This window comes from Aspergillus affinis (assembly GCF_023601865.1).
Source record: "Aspergillus affinis strain CMG 70 chromosome Unknown NODE_217_length_29633_cov_85_861314, whole genome shotgun sequence".
NCBI classification, from domain to species: Eukaryota; Fungi; Ascomycota; class Eurotiomycetes; order Eurotiales; family Aspergillaceae; genus Aspergillus; species Aspergillus affinis.
Window position 1 is genome coordinate 11,722 of NW_026515998.1, and position 17,912 is coordinate 29,633.

At 51.7% G+C, this 17,912-nt stretch overlaps 5 protein-coding genes across 5 annotated transcripts; 3 read left to right on the forward strand and 2 right to left on the reverse strand.

The window, feature by feature from the left end:
• Positions 1 to 462: 462 nt before the first annotated feature.
• Positions 463 to 4,698, forward strand: bud4 (putative GTP binding protein (Bud4); the record flags this gene model as incomplete). The annotated part of the gene is made up of 4 exons (XM_053095212.1): positions 463 to 468; positions 535 to 3,268; positions 3,319 to 4,022; positions 4,096 to 4,698. The coding sequence occupies 4 exons, from the start codon at positions 463 to 465 to the stop codon at positions 4,696 to 4,698; spliced, it is 4,047 nt and encodes a 1,348-aa protein (XP_052950099.1).
• Positions 4,699 to 5,727: 1,029 nt separating this feature from the next.
• KD926_004504 (putative alpha/beta hydrolase) lies at positions 5,728 to 7,368 on the reverse strand (the record flags this gene model as incomplete). Its single annotated transcript, XM_053095213.1, has 1 exon — positions 5,728 to 7,368. One exon carries the CDS (start codon positions 7,366 to 7,368, stop codon positions 5,728 to 5,730), a length of 1,641 nt encoding a protein of 546 aa, XP_052950100.1.
• Positions 7,369 to 7,998: 630 nt separating this feature from the next.
• On the forward strand, positions 7,999 to 12,361 carry KD926_004505 (pseudouridine synthase PUS2; the record flags this gene model as incomplete). Its single annotated transcript, XM_053095214.1, has 8 exons — positions 7,999 to 8,280; positions 8,347 to 8,687; positions 8,799 to 9,265; positions 9,659 to 9,848; positions 10,335 to 10,514; positions 10,568 to 10,771; positions 10,846 to 12,078; positions 12,136 to 12,361. The coding sequence occupies 8 exons, from the start codon at positions 7,999 to 8,001 to the stop codon at positions 12,359 to 12,361; spliced, it is 3,123 nt and encodes a 1,040-aa protein (XP_052950101.1).
• A 695-nt stretch (positions 12,362 to 13,056) lies between these two features.
• Positions 13,057 to 14,172, forward strand: KD926_004506 (sialidase family protein; the record flags this gene model as incomplete). Its single annotated transcript, XM_053095215.1, has 1 exon — positions 13,057 to 14,172. The coding sequence occupies one exon, from the start codon at positions 13,057 to 13,059 to the stop codon at positions 14,170 to 14,172; it is 1,116 nt and encodes a 371-aa protein (XP_052950102.1).
• Positions 14,173 to 14,336: 164 nt separating this feature from the next.
• KD926_004507 (carboxymuconolactone decarboxylase family protein) lies at positions 14,337 to 14,972 on the reverse strand (the record flags this gene model as incomplete). Its single annotated transcript, XM_053095216.1, has 1 exon — positions 14,337 to 14,972. The coding sequence occupies one exon, from the start codon at positions 14,970 to 14,972 to the stop codon at positions 14,337 to 14,339; it is 636 nt and encodes a 211-aa protein (XP_052950103.1).
• Between the last annotated feature and the right edge of the window lie 2,940 nt (positions 14,973 to 17,912).

A 17,912-nucleotide genomic window follows, 5' to 3' on the forward strand; every position in this document is an offset into this window, starting at 1 on the left:
AGCAAAGAGAGACATTCTTGACGAATCGGCCATCATTGTAGATGATCTGCCTCTTGTGACGTATCCTTTTTCTTCTGTCTGATGATCTGAACGAGCTGCTTCTTTTCCCCCTCCGCACATCCAATTCCCCCGATTGACTTTGGGGACTTCGATTCTTCGGGCATTTTTCGCATCGAATTTTCCATTCAACTTCTGTTGTTGTTGTTTGTCCCAAACAGGTAACGCGCAACATTCCAGCAAGGGGGTGGGGAGGAAGAGCCCACGGACTTCGATCCTTGTGCGATGATGAAACGAGCTGTGCTAATTATTTTCCGTCTCTAGCGGTGTGTCTTCTTTGTCTTTGTGTTTGTAAATTTCTTCTCGCCTCCAAATCTCAACATGAGTTCTGGACCCGGCCAGCGGCCATTATCAGAAGTGAGTCCCATGGCTCAAAGGAGAAATTCACCGATCTGGAATCAAACCATGAAAGTGAGCATTACTCCCCTGATGCTCGCGCGCAGGCGAAAACCATCTTGGCTAACGAAATCCACACAGGCAACGAGAAACATTGAGTCGTCGCCTTACGACGCCCCTGCTTCACCGCGTCTCTTCTGGCAAGGTCGCGAATCTGGCTCTCCTTTCCAAAGAAGCTCGGAGAATCAGGCACCTTATGACCCAGAGTCATCTTTCACTCCGTCAAAGCGGCCCTCTCTCGAGAATCTCAAGCGGCAGTCGCGCGTCAAGAACAGCCACATGTTCCGTGACCACAATCAAGAGTACGACCCCGCGCAGGTTTACGTGCCCCAGAGACCATTGTCGACAACCAAGTCGCCGCAGAAGCAATCGCAGGGAGACTATGATCCAGATGCTGCCCAGCAGATTGGGCCCCGACCACCATCGCCTAGCAAAGATCAAGTGCCCCCGGCCAAGTCTTCCTTATCTAGAGCGAGCCGCTTCGGCGTCAAAGATATGGGTTTCGATCCGGAGAACGAAATTTGGTCGGACTTCGACAATCGATACCAAAAGAGTGTCACGTTCGATGCCGCGCCACCCCAGGTAAATGAATATGAGATGACTACCCCCGACCCGTCCTCGATCGCATCGGGGTCGCGCGACGGCAGCTATGATTCTGAGGAGGACGAGGCGGATATCAGCTTCGACCGCGAATCATCCATGGACCGCGATGATAGCTTTGATGCCTCGTTGGAGGACCTCGAAAAGACCCCGGTCGTGCTCCCCGAGGATTGGCGTTACATGAGCCCAGCCAACGCGAACGAGGACTTGGTGAAAGAAGACGAGGACCCCTTCACGGAGGACGAGAGCGAGAGCGGTGATGTGCGGCCGTCATCGCGCCAGGAGTTGCCAGCAACCCATGCTCGTGTCGAGTCCATGGACTCCAACGAGGAGCGCCGACCGCTACCGCCGTTGCCCGCTGCAGGTCGGACGTCGTTCTCCCCGCGCCCCCCGTCTCCCGGTAAACTGGCCGCCGCATTTGAGCGTGGTAGTGGCAGTGGTAGTCAACGGGGTCTGCCTCCCCCTCCTGGCCCCGCTACCTACAGCAAGTCTGATATCACGGACCTGAGTCACCCTTCCATGTCGCTGGAGGACAGACTCCGATTGATGATGATTCAGGAGAATGAACGCAAAGACCACGATGAGGAGCAGCAGCCCCAAAATGAGGACGATGACGAGCGACACTCCAACGTGGTGGAGCCCCAGGCTGAACACATTGAGAGAAAGGACAATGAAAAGACCGAAAACCAGCACAACCACGAACCTGCGGCGGATGCGCCGGGGAGATACTCGCCGCCTCACATCTCTCGCGATTCAATTTTGAGGGATCTCCGGAAGAGCGAGAGCTTTATGGACGATTCGTTCGAAACGTCCTCGCAGATCGAGTCCGACAACGAACAATACATGCATTATGACCCCGACGTTGCGATTCCGTCGCTTGAAAACGATAACGATTTTGATGATGACGACGACGACACTAACAGCGTTATTGTCAAACAAGAAGAGCCAGACAATGACCTTTATGACATACCCGACTACTACGAAAATGTTCCCTCCAAGGACTCGTCCTTTAAAAGTTTGCAGGACAAGCATGTCCTTGATGACGAGAGCAAATACTCGAGTCAAACCCCTGAAGACTTCACTCAGTCACGCGGGTCGCAATCTGACGGACAGTCAACTCCCGTCCCAGGGGACCGCAACGAGCAAATTGAAGACAAGACAACGAGCCCAGAGGATCATGACTTGACCCCCAACGAGGTTGATCTCGCACCCAAGATGGCAGCTCTCCGAGAGTCTCTGCAACGACCTAGGACTCCTGAGGATCACCATGATCAGGTGTCGGAGCCATCCACCCCTGACTCTGTTATTAGACATCCCATGAACAGCGATGAGAGTGATCGCGACGTATCCCCCGCCGACGAAGCTATCCCCGACCCTGTCGCAACCATCAAGGCCCACGGAGCCGGACTCAAAACACGGCCCTCGTTGACCCCCGCCGACGTCGAATCGATGGCCGCTACCCGACGTCAAGTCAGTGGGCAACATATTCCACCGATGCCTCATCAAACCCACACCCAGCAGCAGGAACCGGATTCAGCCGAAAACAATGCCCCCTCCGACGGACTTCTCGCCGCTCCCCAAGCACCGAAGGAGGCTGCCCAGCGACAGAGTAGCCTGATGCAGTTAGATATACCGTTCAGCATCCAGGAGGAGAGCCTTGGTTTTGGCCTGGATAAAGAATTCGATCGAGTGATCGAAACCCAAAAGGTTGCGTTTGAGCTTTCCCTGTCCCAATTGTATTCTCGTGCAACGAGATTTCCCCAGGCCCAACAACCCCACGTTCCATTTGCTGACCCCCGACCCCACAAACAGAGAGGCTATCTCATGCGACAGAACACCAAGGTGATCATAGCCAGCAGTCGCCCCGAGGAAGAGCCTGCCCCTGCCCCCGCCGAAGGTCCCAGTGATCCCCGTGCCGCTAGATCCCCCGCACCCTCCCCGCGCAAAGCGAGCCAGCAGACGTGGACAACGGTCCCTTGGAATGGTCAGCCCCGGCGTTCTAGTATCCGCACTTCCTCGAGCGCCATTCGCAAGAAGCCCGTGTCAGGCCCCGTGCCTCCTCTCCCCGGGCAGCAGAGCAACGTTCAAGAGACGCCCGCCACTATCGAAGAGAGCGAGCCTGCACTAAACGGAGCCTTAGAAGACGGCGAAGAGCGCGGTCGTTTGTTTGTTAAGGTCGTCGGTCTGAAGTACCTGGATCTTCCAGTTCCGCGAGGTAGGTGTCCTCAACCCCTCGCCGTATTTACCTACTAACGCAAAGGGCAGGCGAGCGATCGTATTTTTCCCTAACATTGGACAACGGTTTGCACTGCGTGACTACAGCGTGGCTAGAACTCGGAAAGTCCGCTCCAATCGGACAGGAATTCGAACTCATCGTCCAGAATGATCTCGAATTCCAGCTTACTCTGCAGATGAAAGTCGATGACGAGCGCTTCCGCACCCCGGAACCCGCCCCGACGGCATCGCCAACCCGGCAAAAGGCATCGACTTTCAGCCGAGTCTTCGCGTCCCCCCGGAAGCGTAAGGAGCTCGAAATGAAGCAACAGCTGGCCTCGCAGCAGCAGAAGGGCAAAGATGTCAACGCCGGGGTGTGGGATCGACTAAGGAGTCTCATCGCCCGGGATGGCAGCTTTGCTCGCGCATACGTCGCCCTTAGCGACCACGAAAAATATGCTTTCGGGCGACCGTACACCGTCGATATCGCTTGCTTCAACGAATGGGCGGTTGAGGAGCAGCCGAGCAGTATCAAGAGCAAGAAGAGCACCGCCAGCTCGGCATCTCAGCGTCGACCTCCTTACAAGATCGGCAAGTTGGAACTGCAGCTACTGTTTGTTCCCCGCCCCAAGGGCACCAAGGACGATGACATGCCCAAGAGCATGAACGCTTGTATCCGGGAGATGCGCGATGCCGAAAGTGTGTCAGCTCGCAGCTACGACGGGTTCCTCTCCCAGCAGGGAGGAGATTGTCCGGTGAGTTGCTTTGCCCCTGTAACACCCTCACCCCTCAGATTGGACGTTGTGACTAACCTTTTGTGCGACACAGTATTGGCGCCGTCGTTTCTTTAAGCTTCAAGGGTCCAAACTCACCGCGTTCCACGAGACGACGCGGCAACCGCGTGCGACGATCAATTTGTCAAAAGCCGCAAAGCTTATTGACGACCGGTCCTCGTTGACCCAGAAGGAGACGACCACGCGCGGTGGTGGACGGCGCAAATCCGCCTTCGCCGAAGAAGAGGAGGGATATATGTTCGTGGAGGAGGGATTCCGGATTCGCTTCGGCAACGGCGAGGTGATCGACTTTTATGCCGACAGCGCGGCCGAAAAGGACGGATGGATGAAGGTGCTGGCCGATGCTGTTGGCAAAGGCTCGGGTGGCAGCAGTCAGACGAAGCCATGGACCGACTTCGTGCTGAAGCATGAACGCAGCGTCAAGGCACGCCGGGAGCCGGAGCCGTCGACGCCGACATCGACCCTGGCCGGACCTCCGCCCCCGCGCAAAGACGCCCCTCCGCCTCCGCCGTCCTCCGCCTCGCGCGTTCCGGGTCCGCCCGCCTCGTCGCGGCCTCGTCACCGCCACACGCAGTCCCAGCCCGACGTTCGCAGCGCGGATGCTCGGCGCAACAAGGCTCGCTCCTTGATGTTTTAACCTTCTCTTTTCCATTCTCCTTGCAACGTTGATGTACAACTTGTCCGGTTTTCCCGCGTTGTCTCTTCTATGTCTGTTCTTTTTTTGTTCCTTGATCTCTCTTGCGCATCCACAGCACGTTCTTCTCTGTCTCTTTCTCTTTCCTTTTCTTCATCGTCTCTAGCCCTGCCGTTGATTGTCCTTTGGAATTCTGTCGTACATTAATGATACATAGCGCCTTTTCTCTTTCATTCCCGAGTTCATAATTCCATTGTTTTCTTGTTTACTAGTCTTCCTCTAGACCTTGTATTAACCCGTCGTCTAAGGCCAGGCGTTCAGAGTGTAGCACTGCTAAGTAGGACTGTCTCGTTTGAGATCTAAGCTAGTCTAGAATGGAAGTAGCTCATCGAGATTATTCTTGTAGAGGCGTTGGATTCATTCTTGGCCTGGGTTGCTCAGTTTTTGTGCCTATATAGTTCTTTATACTATGCCTGGCTGAAAATTTGGGGCAAATGCTGCTGCTATTTGGGTGTATATATGCACAAATGCATCTATGTTTAAATGAATCGATGAATAACCCGATCTATTCCCTCTTGTTTCGTTTACGGAAGATGTAGGCAAATAGGGACGTACTTACCAGTGTCGTATGTACCTAGGTAGGTAGTAATCAGATGTATTTGTGTTTGACGGGCCTGGCTGTGTTCTCGAATCGATTTTGTTTATTTCTGGTGGTGGTGGTTGTCCTGGAAACAGACGGAGAACTAACTATGCTATTCTTATCTGCTTACTATAGAGTAATTTCAAGGGACTCTATTACACGGGAGTTTAGGTAGCTTGGGGTGGTTAGGGAGAGTTCGTAGCGAGATAGATAGGTAGGCGAGTACGTTGGTGGATAGATAACAGACGATTAATCCAAGGTGAACTGGATGATGATGGCCAGAACTACGAGAGAACCTACAAGGACATATATCCTCCGAAGATCGGAAAAATGTAGAGAAAAGAAAAGTTAAATCAAATCCATAAGTCAATCGATCAATCAATCTGATCAAACTAGGCATGCAAAAACTCATTCACCACCTCAGCAAAGGCACTCGGCTGCTCGACCATTGGCAAATGTCCCGCCTTGGGAATGACCTTCAGCTCCGCGTCGCCCTTCAAGTCCTTGGCCATCTGCTGCATCGTCTGCGGCAGGACGCCGTCGCCTTCTCCGGCCACGAAGAGACCCGGGACCTGGGCCTCGGCCATGCGGCCGCGCACGTCATATGCGCACAGCGCCTGCATGGCGGTGCGGAAGCCGTGCAGGCTGTTGGTGCGGACGATTTCCTTGACGCGGGCCGGCACCGCGGGCTGCGTGGTGTATGACTCCGGGACGAACCAGCGCCGCGTGGTGGCTTCGGCCAGCTGTTCGCCGATGATCGGTTCCCCTGTGGTAGACGACACGGCGCGGTCGCTTTCGGCCAGCGCGGCGCGGTCATTCCACGCTTTGCGGTTGGATTCCGGCGCCGCGCTGTTGGTGTCGCAGGCGATGAATCGCGTGATGCGGGAGGGGTGGAGCAGGGCGGTGTTGAGCACCGTCACGCCGCCGAGACTCACGCCGATAAGCGTGGCGGTGGGGATGCGCAGGGCGTCGAGGAGCGCAATGATGTCCGACGCGAGGAGGTCGATGTTTACGGGAGCCGTGCCACATTCCTGGAGACGGCCCCGCGTGAGGTAGCGGAGGATGCGGAAGGACTGGTTCTTGGGGTTGGCAAAGAAGGCGTCCACGAAGCCGTCCCAGATGGTGTAGTCGACCAGGATCGAGTTGCTGAGCACGATCACCGGGCTCTGCGGGTCCGTGCTTCCTTCGAGACGGTAGGGAAGGTCTACGCCGTCTGGGGTGGTGACGAAAGACTCAACGGCGGGGCGCGAGGTTGACGGCAATGTGCGCGTGCGACCGTCGTTGGAGGCCCAGGGTCCGGCCACGTCGGGGGAGGCGAGAGACGAGAGCTCGCGAGGCGCCGGGCCGAAGGTGTAGGTCCATTGATACACGCGGCGTTTCTTGTCGGTCACCGCCTCGCTCATGAGGCGATGGTGCCAGGGGGTATCCATGCTGGCCTTATGTTCAGGCCCTCCAAGTCCATTAGATGCGCTGTACTCGTGTAGGGCCAGGAATTCTCGGGGGGCGTTGGGATCGATGGTGGCGGTGACGAAGCGACGGGTGCGTCGCCAGCCGGGCACGCGGGCCAGCATGGGGATGTGCTCTTCGCGGTACCAGCGGTTCAGCTCGTCCTCTTTGGCGGCGTCGGCGGGTACCGTCAGCGAGACGGCGACGAGGACGGAGCCGGCGGACGAGGAATCGGGTTGGTTTTCGAGAGGCTGATAGTCGGAGACTTTTTGATCGTCGAGGAGGTCGTATAGTCGACGATCGACGGCGATCTGGGCCATGGTGGCTTTCTCGCGCGGGGTCTTGATGCCGTCCCCGCGGAGAGCCAGGTAGGTCTCGCGGGTCAGCTCAACCATGTCTGTGATATCATAGAGTGCCACCCATTCGGGCTCCAGGCCATCGGTGGCTCGATAACGGAAGCCATTGTTAACGAATGGCAGGCGCAAGCGCAAGGGACCGTGTTCGGAGTTGTACCAATCGTGGAACTGGGCCGCGGGAAGCGAATCGCGGGGGTGCATCGTCACGTAGAGAAGGCCGGGGGTCGCCATGATGTTTCGTTCTGCCTAGTAGACAATGTAGGAAGTTTCGTTCAGACAGGAACAGTAGAGCCTGGATCGAGTCTGGGAAGACGAGGAAGGGATTAATCAAGTAACTACGATAACGAGAGATCGTCCTGGTGGTTGCACTTCCCCGGATCAGTTCAAGGCCGACGAACTGCCGACAACATAGCCGATGTGTGGGCGGGTGAAGTCATCGCCATCAAAGTCGGGAAATGCTTATCTGGAGCATACCCGCAGAGAGGATGATCACGTGAAGGAGAAAGACACCGCGCGTAGTGGAATCCGATGTATAAGAGGGAGAAGAGGAAAAAGCGAAGGGTAGCAACGCTGGCAGAGAGAAGAGGGGAACTGGCGGGGCATCAGCTTTGCTTAGTCATCCCATACAAGTCTGATCTAACTAGTTAACTAGTTAGTTAACTATAACTATGCATCCCGAGCATTCCTAGAGAGACAAGGAGCGTCAAATGAGCTATTAGGTAGGTTCTGCCAGTATAAAAAAATACCGGCACATATCATTTACAGCGAATCCAATAATCCACCAGAGGAACGTGTGTTAGTGCAGTAACTGAGCTCGCTGTATCAGATTGCAAAGATTTGCCCTGGAGTACGCGAAGAGTCATGTCGTCGCATACTGAGTATCCGGAGGGAGCGGGAGTTCCGAATCAAGAGGGGGCGCCTATCTCCAAACTTCCAGTTGAGCTCCTGTTGATGTGCGCCGATTACATGGATCGCATACCTACCAGCCGATTCTCTCGCACTTGCAAGGGCTTCACCATGGTCTTGAGAGACATTCTCAAGGAGAAAGCACGGGAGTTTGCTTGGTCTCTAACAGATCCAGAGCGTGAAAAACAAATACAAAAAACAACTATTTATTATGATGCTGGGTTTCTGGAAGCCGGAGTGAGTCCCCACTTGACCAGCCCCAATAGGATGCCGATGCTCTAGTTGGCAATAGGTTGGAATCAGGTAGACGCCGCCGAGATGTTGCTCGAGTATGGTGCTGACCCATGCGGTGGGAGCCACCGTGATTGCACAACCCCGCTTCATGAAGCAGCTCGCGGTCAGGGCCCCAAAAATTGTATGATCGAACCACTGCTTAAAGCAGGAGCTAAGGCTCAGGATATCGGTCTTTTTAGATGGCTTTTTGAGCACAAGAACTTCGTGAAAAACCTGGAGCAGGCCCTGATGAGTGGTTCCGACTTCATCCATATTTTCACTGTGTTATCCGACCTATCAGTTCTTTGCGCTCTTTCGGAGTACAAAGTCGACTTGCTCACCGTGCGCTTAGATGATATGATCCTAGAAAAGTGGCCGGACCTTTTCAATCACTGCGATAGGGTAGACGGGACAGTCCTCTAGGACCTTCTGAATAACCGCATATGGCCGAGGAACGCCATTTACTTCCTCGACTGAGGAAGTGACCTACGTGGCGGAGAGCTACAAGCCGCGATTCGACTTTTACAAGGGAGCGCATACGCCGCACAACATGGACAAGTACGGTTCATCAAGTGGCTTCTGCTAGAGGGAGTCAGCCTAGATGAAACCTCTGGAACTTTGCCACACGAGGAAGTCCCAAGCCTAATAATGGAAGCGGCAAGGTGGGAACATGACCAGGTAGTCAAGCTCCTCCTAAACTCAGGGGCCATGGCCGAAACCCAGAGGAATAGCGCCCTGCTCGAAGCTGTTCGACGCCAAAAATATGAAGTGGTCAAAACATTGTTGAAAGACGGTGTGGAAGCCAATCCTACCACAGCGGAGCACCAGACCCCTCTCCATGCTGCCATAGAGCATTCAAGCGATGACGTTGCGCGAATTCTGCTCCAGCATGATGCGGATCCTTCCAAGCGCGACAAGTATGACCGAAATGCACTCCATCTATGGCAGAGTACGGGAAACTTCACCTCATTTAACGTTTGGAGAAGATCGATCATTTAATCAATGAGAAGGATTGCTTTGGGAAGACTCCCCTCCATGCGGCCGTTCTTTACAAGCACCTGGATGTGGCCGAACTTCTCTTCAGACGAGGCGCAGACCCTCACATCCTTGACGGTTACGGAAGAAGTAGTCTCGACTGGCTTCGTGCTGATCATCAAAACTTACACGACATATTCAAGAATATCTGTACTTCACATACTCCCACTCCCCAGGATTTCCAAGCGATTCTCTTGAAAGCGACTGTGTATGACTTGTCTGAGAGGATCTTGCGTTCGGAAGTCGAGCAAGGACTCTATTTACTTCCATGTATTGGGCCACTGCCTGATGTTTTTACAAGATCTAGACGGAACTCTCATGAGTTTCCAGCAACAAATATCGGCACCGAACGAAGACGGGCCTGTATATCACGAAGTGGCCTGTAGCATTCAGCATCTCGAAAGGATCGAGGTCCTCGTTTTGTTTGCACTTCTTGCCCAGACGTTGATTTATGCATCGGGTGCATGGAAAATTACGGCTGCGCAGAGTACTTCGATGTGTGTGAAAAGCACACGTTCCTCAAGGTTAATGTGGCAATCAAGCAAGCCGGCCCCCCGGTATCCACTGTTAGGTGATGTTCAAAAATGGCTGGAGGGTTTGATCGTACGGTATAGAAAACACGTGCAGTATACAGGATAGATGCAGCGACAAAATTGATCAAGAACTTTATGAAAAGTCAATAATTCTCATAGTAATCTATGCATAGTAGAAAGATCCCTATTTAGATATTTCGTAGTATGATTCTATAATTAATTTACTTAAATCCTTTTCTTCCGCAAAGCTATGCCTCAGGCACCGATTCGATGAAGTGGCAGAAAGGTCACACCGCCACTTTATCAGGTTAGAATCGGAGTAGGACGAAAAAAAGAGGAGAAGGGAAAAAAAAAACCGCCCAAAGCGGAGATTGACTATGCCCCCGTCCGTCTTCTTGCGTCGATATTCGGCTGGTATTCGCAGCTCTGGCAAGCATAGAATCTTTTCAGGTCAAAATTGTCGCCGTCCATCGATATTTGCTGCGCATTTGCAACGACACATCCCGTCCTGTCGTCAGTATTGGCAACGAGGCCCACGGTCACCATGGACAATAACGAAGGAAGAGCTGGAGGATCCGGAGAAGCTGATCGAAAGCCTAAGAAGAGGAATATGGGAAGGGCAGAGTGGAGGTATATTGATGCAGTATAATTCAAGTGCGACCGTCTGGAGCTAACCAAGCAAGCCGGCAAACAATAGACAAGAGAGCGCGAAACGAACAGCAGGTCGAAGCTAAACGACGAAAAATCGAGAATGGGGAGGACGTTAAAACCCCGGTTTATGCCACCCATTTCTCTCAGGAAGATATCGACAATGAGCAACGCCGCCCGAAGAAGAAGGTTGCCGTGCTATTGGGGTACTCCGGGACTGGCTACAAGGGCATGCAATTGTATGGATCTCGCCCGTTCCTTCTTATCATCCTCTCAATTGTATCGCGACTGACATGTTCCCGTTTGTTTCCAGGAGCGACACCGAGAAAACCATCGAAGGAGAGCTTTTCGCCGCCTTTGTGGCTGCCGGGGCTATCTCCAAAGCGAATGCGGCGGACCCGAAGAAATCGTCATTGGTTCGATGCGCGCGCACAGACAAGGGCGTCCATGCTGCCGGTAACATCGTCTCGTTGAAGATGATTCTGGAGGGTCCGGCGACGGTCCACAAAATCAACGAGCAGCTTAGCCCGCAGATTCGCATCTGGGACATTGTAGTTGCGAACAAATCGTTCAGCAGTTATCAAATGTGCGACTCCCGAATTTACGAATATCTCATCCCGTCCTATTGCTTCCTGCCGCCACATCCCAGTACCTACCTCGGAAAGAAGGTATCGGAGATCGCCGAGAAACACGGAGATCTGGAGGGATTGGCCACCCGCCAGGCGGAAGTGGCGGACTACTGGGCTGAGACCGATGAGAAGCACGTTCGGCCCATTCTTGAAAAGGTCAAGGAGGACATTCGTAAACTCGTGCAAAAGGCGCTTTATTTTGACGAAGAAAAATCTGCCGAGGCCCAGTCAGTTGATAAGGATGTTACGCAGTCGACCGGGCCACCTGAGAATAACACCAACACCGAGGTGTCTACAGCAACAGAAAACCAAGACGAGCAGGGCCAAAACATGGAACTTGACGAGGCCCAGGAAGCTCAGAGAAAAGAAATCTATGAGACTGTCAAGGCTGTCAAGGCAGCATATAACACAGCCAAGCGAGCTTATCGCATTCCTGCCGCTCGTTTGGCCCGCATACAAGAAAGCTTGGACAAATATGTCGGCACAAGGAATTTCTACAATTACACCATCCAAAAGATGCACAGCGACCCGTCCGCCAAACGTCACATCAAATCATTCAAGGTCGACTCCAACCCTGTCATAATCAACGGCACCGAATGGCTCAGCTTGAAGGTACACGGTCAAAGCTTCATGATGCATCAGATCCGCAAAATGGTCGCCATGGTCGCCTTGATTGTACGATGCGGCTGTGATCCTCAACGCATCGTGGATAGCTATGGCCCAACGAAGATCGCGATTCCCAAAGCCCCTGGTCTGGGTCTTCTACTAGAACGTCCGGTTTTTGACGCGTATAATAAAAAGGCCAGTGACACCAACAAACAGCACATCAACTTCGACAACTATGCGAAGGAAATTGGCGAGTTCAAGCAGCGCGAGATCTATGACCGAATCTTCCGTGAGGAGGAAGAGTCTAATGCGTAAGTTGAGGCTACTCGAATCTGTTCCCGTCTAGACCTGGCTAACCCTTTTCATAGCTTCTCGTCTTTCTTCAATCATGTCGATCACTTCCCTCAAGAAGAATTTCTCTACATTACATCCGGTGGCATTACGGCCGCGAAGCCTATACAGCAGGGCTCAGCTGAAGTTCGCAGAGAGGATGATCAAACTGGTCGCAAATCCCAACGGGAAGCTTTGGCTATAGTCGAAGCGGATTCTGATAATGAGGCCAACATTCCGGACGGCGGTGAGGAGGGAGGTTAATCTTCTGTCCCGAGTTTGTAAATAGAAAATTGATTTATTCGCATGTTTGCGAAGCCGCCGGGCTGGACATCTCTCCACCTGTGGATTTTATCTATCAAATACTTGCCTCCATAACGGCCAGTATAATCGATGCAGAGTACATGGCCTAAGCTTTCGTATTAGACAATGTAGAAATATTGGATGCCAGGGGTAGGCTGCCGAAGTGGTCAAAAATGATTGATTGAATTGCTTGAATAAAGGAATGACTGCTGAATCAACTAACTAGGGATCAAGATAGGCCGGCCCACTTATCTTCATATTCACATGATCTTCATGACCGTATCATAGAATCTTCCGCTTCATTCATGGAATCCTCCGCTTCGTATAAAGATCTTCGGAAATTGCCTTTCGCGAAGGTTTGGCGGATTGTCTGAGGCATCTGGATCTTCCACAGACAACATATAAACTTTTCACCCAAATCTCTAGCATATTTAGTTGACGCCTCCCACAGCCCTCCCCCCGCAAAGCTTGGCATGAGGATGTGAATTATATAAGCCGCTATCCTCAGGCAACAACATTCCGCAGGCTGACGTCACCGCACACCATCTTTATTTACCTACTGCGTACTCCGGACTCGCTTTCTACTTCTCTACTTGCCTAATCCTTCCCCGTCTCGACAGTCAACTTTGAATCGACTATTTTTCGTCCACTTCATCATGCCCGGACATTTCGGTCAGAAAATTCTCAAAACATTCGGCTTGGACGAGCAGCAACACCAGCATCCTCCTCAATCGGCCCCTCACCCTCAACATCAGGAGTATCGTTTGTCTGGCAATCGAGTCATCAACAACGATGAGCGCATTATATCCCCTCATCCGCGTGGGACGTATCCCCGTCTTGCCCGTCTGAGTGACGGGTCGATCTTGGGATCCTTTACTCGTTTCGAAGGCAAGCGGCGGATTCTCTGCGTTTCGAAGAGCGTTGATGGCGGTCGGACATTTCAGGATATCGGGGAAGTCACGCAGGGTGAAGGAGACGTTGACAATATGTTCCTATTGGAAGTGGCACCCTCAACCGTGTTGGCAGCGTTTCGGAATCACGACCGGGGGCCAGACGGCCCAACGCACTTCCGCATCACAGTTTGTCGTTCCACAGACGGCGGTCGACACTGGCAATTTGTATCGCAGGCCGCCGAAAAGCGCGCTCCCCTAGGAATTTGGGAGCCTTTCATGCGTATGGGTCAACAAGGCGAGGTGCAGTTGACCTACTCGCAGGAATTTGCGCATAACAACCAGTGCACCATGCTAGTGCGGTCATTCGATCAGGGAACGACGTGGTCTCCACCTCAATGCCTTCATGGCGAACAAGATATGTTCCGTGATGGCATGAATGGGATTGCCCCAACCTTTGACAACGGAAGGGAAGCCTTGGTTATGGTATTCGAGACGACCACCACTCGCACGTTTTGTCTGGAAGCTCTCATTTCCTACGACGACGGGTACACCTGGGGCTATCGGCATCGAGTGTACGAGCCTCCTCGTGGACATAATGCGGGATCTCCCCAAATTGCCTCGTTTGCCGATGGATCCTTGGCGGTGATCTTTATGACCGACGAGGACTCAGCCCAAGTTCAGTGGACCAAGCACGCTGCCATTAAGGTGGTCTTTGCGGGACCCCCACAAAACGGCCAGATCACCTGGACTCGTCCGACTGTCATCTGCCCGCATGCCAGTCACTGGCCGGGGATTATGGCTCTGGATCATCATAACCTGCTGGCTACTTATGAGTGTGGCGGTGCTCCTCGTGCTAAAAGCATTACACTGCACAGGTGACCGAGCGCTCGCGTATGAATTCAACAATTTATTTTTAGTTTGCAACACAATTTACTCTCAATGTCTTTGATATCTCTCGCTGCATTATAAGTTTATAAGTTCCTTTCGTAAAACTGGAAGCGCCCTAGCCATGAGATTTCTGACCGTGGAAGCAAACTCTCGAATCAACGGCCTAGTTGGGCCACCAACTCATCCACACTCTTCATCTCGCGTCCGTTATTCTCTCCGACATCGAGAGCCACCAACACGCGACTCACGCAATTATAACCCGCGATACCTGTCGTCAATTCAACGATCTCTCGATCCGAAAACCCCTCGTCCCGCAAATGCGCAAACGTGGCGTCCTGCACCCGCACCGTCTGAGTCATCTCATCTGCGTACTGAATGATAGCACGCTGCCGCGTAGTCAACGAACTCTGTCCCAGGGACTCAATACTAGCGGCCAGCTCTTCTGGCGTGCCGACAGCCACCGAAGACAGCGTACGCACGGCTTGCAGTTCCTCGGGACGGATCCCTCCGCGTAGAGCGAGCGGGGCGTGGGCGTTCCATTCGTAAACAGCATTAGTGAGAACCGCCACGCGACACACAGCCAGCTCCAGCAACCCTTGATCAATGATCGTACGCGAGCGAATGGCACCGAGGAAGCTGTTCCAGCCGTCCGCGACGGGTGGTGAATGCAGGAGCGACAAATCGAGGGGAATGAGCGGGCGGGGATGGCGGCGGGCGGCAATGCGGGCGTAAATATCGGCCGTGTCCGGGTCCGGAGAGGCAGGTTCGGCGGGGGCGTATGGAAGACGCATTTTCAGTCCGGGGCTTTGAGTTGAGAATCGCGGGAGGGAGAAAGTCGGAGATTTGAGTAACGCTGTTCGAGTGCCGCTATATATGTTCAGGGTCTCGATTCTCTGGCTTCCCCGTACCGTCCACGGCGGCATCGTTGTTCGTGGTTGGACTATGCTTTTATCCGGGCGGGACAAGTCGGGATCGGGGGATCCCAAGTTATTAAGTGCTAACTACATGGTAACTAGCTAGTTAGTTGCTTACCCTGCTGACTAACGACTGTCGCTTCAATATCAATGTAGGATAGGACTAGTTACACTTTCTTTATCTGTCTATCTCCAGACACCGGTGAATAACTTCATTTTCAGCCTCGTAGACACGAGGCTACTGCGGGTGTTGAGCCTTGAACCGTTTCCCGATGGATCATCTCGACGACTGACGTCATCCCAGCACACGGCAGGTGCCATCTGCCGAGGGCATCTGCCGTCTCCAGTCTCCCCACCGCCAGCTTCCCTTCATAGTAGTTCTGTCTTTGCAGTACGGAGTACACCGTAGTGCTGGCGTTTGGACTTGCACTCTTTCATCGTATTTCCCTTATAGTTATCAAATTCCTTTCAAAGACTCAAGCCCATCATCCATTTCTTGCTCTGAACTGTTTGCACCTCATTTATCCCGTTGCATTGATCCTCTCTGGGTTCAATTGTGGAAAACATGGGGTGGTTTTGATATTTTGATTTTTTCCCCCTTTTCCAATCCTCCAGAGTTGCGCTCTACGTAGTACCTAATAAGGGGCCAATATCACTATTAATATCTCCATCTAATCGTCTAGAGATTAGCTTCATGAGTCGAAGGTAGAAAGATCCACTACCGAGGATATATCCAACGTACTAGTGTTAGGCAAGCATTTGATTTTTGGTCGTTTGCCTTTTTCATATCTAGTTTGTCTAAAGTCATTCATCTACAAACATGGTAGGGTACTTTGTATTTGTACACCAGAAAGCATATCAATCAACAACTGTATACACAATCAAACTTAAAAACAAATGTACCACACAGATCGTCAAAAAAATAATAACATTTGACGCTGTGCTTGGCAGTGGTCTATTTAAGCTTCTTAGTAAGGCTCCCGCTCTGAATTTTGCCGGACCAGATTGAGTACACAGAAGAGTTAGAATTGATGGAACGGAGGGCAAGAATGCATCAAATAAATAGTAAAAGTCTGTAAATCAGAACTACTTAATAATTACTTAGAAATTACTTGGAAAGTATGTAGATAGAAGTAAATGTTAAAGGTCTGTAAAGGTCAGATGCCGGGTATTTAAAACTATGTATTGTTACTGCCAAAAGCCGGAAAATAGGGTCATGTGATCTACTAGCGCGGCGGATGAGCCCTACGAAGGTGCCATCCGACCTGTAACCTGGACCGGACCGGATTGGTCCTAAAGTGCCACATGGCACCGTAGCCGCAGGCTTGCAGATCATTTTCCTTCAACAACCAATCTCATCGTGAAGATCAACACGGGAAAACTAAATCCTCAAGACTGGCTTAATGATGCACGATCCTGCAGGTCCATTAAAATGTAGTGTCTTTAGAGATTAATTTACAAGAGACAGGGCCGGTATAACAGGTCCTAGCGAAGATTATAGAAGTACAAATACGCAATAGTCCTAAGGACCAAGCCTACTGCATCTTTCCTCTTATTGACTCAGTAGTCTTTCTTATTATTATGTTAAGAAAAAAAGGTTCATATATTATCTAAGTCTAAAGCGCAAGATATGGGAAGCAGTCCTAGAAAACTTGAAACAAGAAAGAGAAGGATTCCACAGGAACTCATCTGAAACAGTCCGACATAGACCAACCAAGGATCTGCTCAAGCTTCAGGTCGGTCTGCACAAGGCCGAGTGCTCGGTATTAACACAGCTCCGGACAGGCAAGGTAGGACTGGCAGCCTTCCTACACTATGCAAAGGTAGCCCGAAATGTAATGGGGGAAAAGAAGACCCTAGGCACGTTATCACATTCTGCACGGTATATCATGAGGCTAGATACGATCTGGAAATACAAGGACGAATAGAGGTTGGGCAGCTGCTCACCACCCCTAAGGGGGTACAAAAGGTAACAAGGTGGTGGATACGGAAAGGAGTGGTCGACCAATTCCGGCTAGCGAATAGGTTGATCGAGGGTTGATGAGGCTGGTGCTAGCAAACGGGTTCTAGGGACATGTACGAAGAGCGAGAGATGCATTACCGAGGCGGAGGGGTTTTTCACCCGGTAGGGCCTTCGGCCCTACACGGTTTTCCCCCCTAGATAGCGAGATAGACCGGATGGCCATTGGTCCAACGGGGTAACAATATTATTATTATTATTATTATTATTATTATTATCTAAGTCTAAGATTCTGAATTTACGGTGCCCTCCTGAAAGAATAATAGTTTAGTCTACCAAGCCCCTTCTGGTCTTCTTTCGTGCCCAGTACTTGCTTGCAAACGAGGGGCATAGCAGTCACAATGTAACAAAGAATCTGTATTAATGTCATCGATAAATAGGGACAGGCAAACCAAAACGATCAAACCGATTGAATCAGTTTGCTTATAACTTGATGATACAGGTTTCTAACTAATGAAGGGGGAGAAGCTACTATTCCTGCGTGCTAGAAAGATCAAACTTCATCGAATATTCTCTTTGTCTAAAGAGCTCCGGAACTCTCTTTCAGCGACATGTTTGGTGGGTTGCCTTAAGATAGGTAGGCTTTCCACAGGTGCTCTGGACATAAAGCTACTGCTTTCATTTCCCCCTGCTCCTGTTTCTTTCCCCTGGCCACATTCAGCCTATCCCCTTCCAGCTAGCTTTCTTCCCGCTCAAAAAAAAAAAAAAAAAAAAAAAAAAAAAAAAAAAAAACCAAACAACACAAAAAAAAAAAAAAAAAAAAAAAAAAAATTAAAAAAAAACGGTTTGGTTTGTAT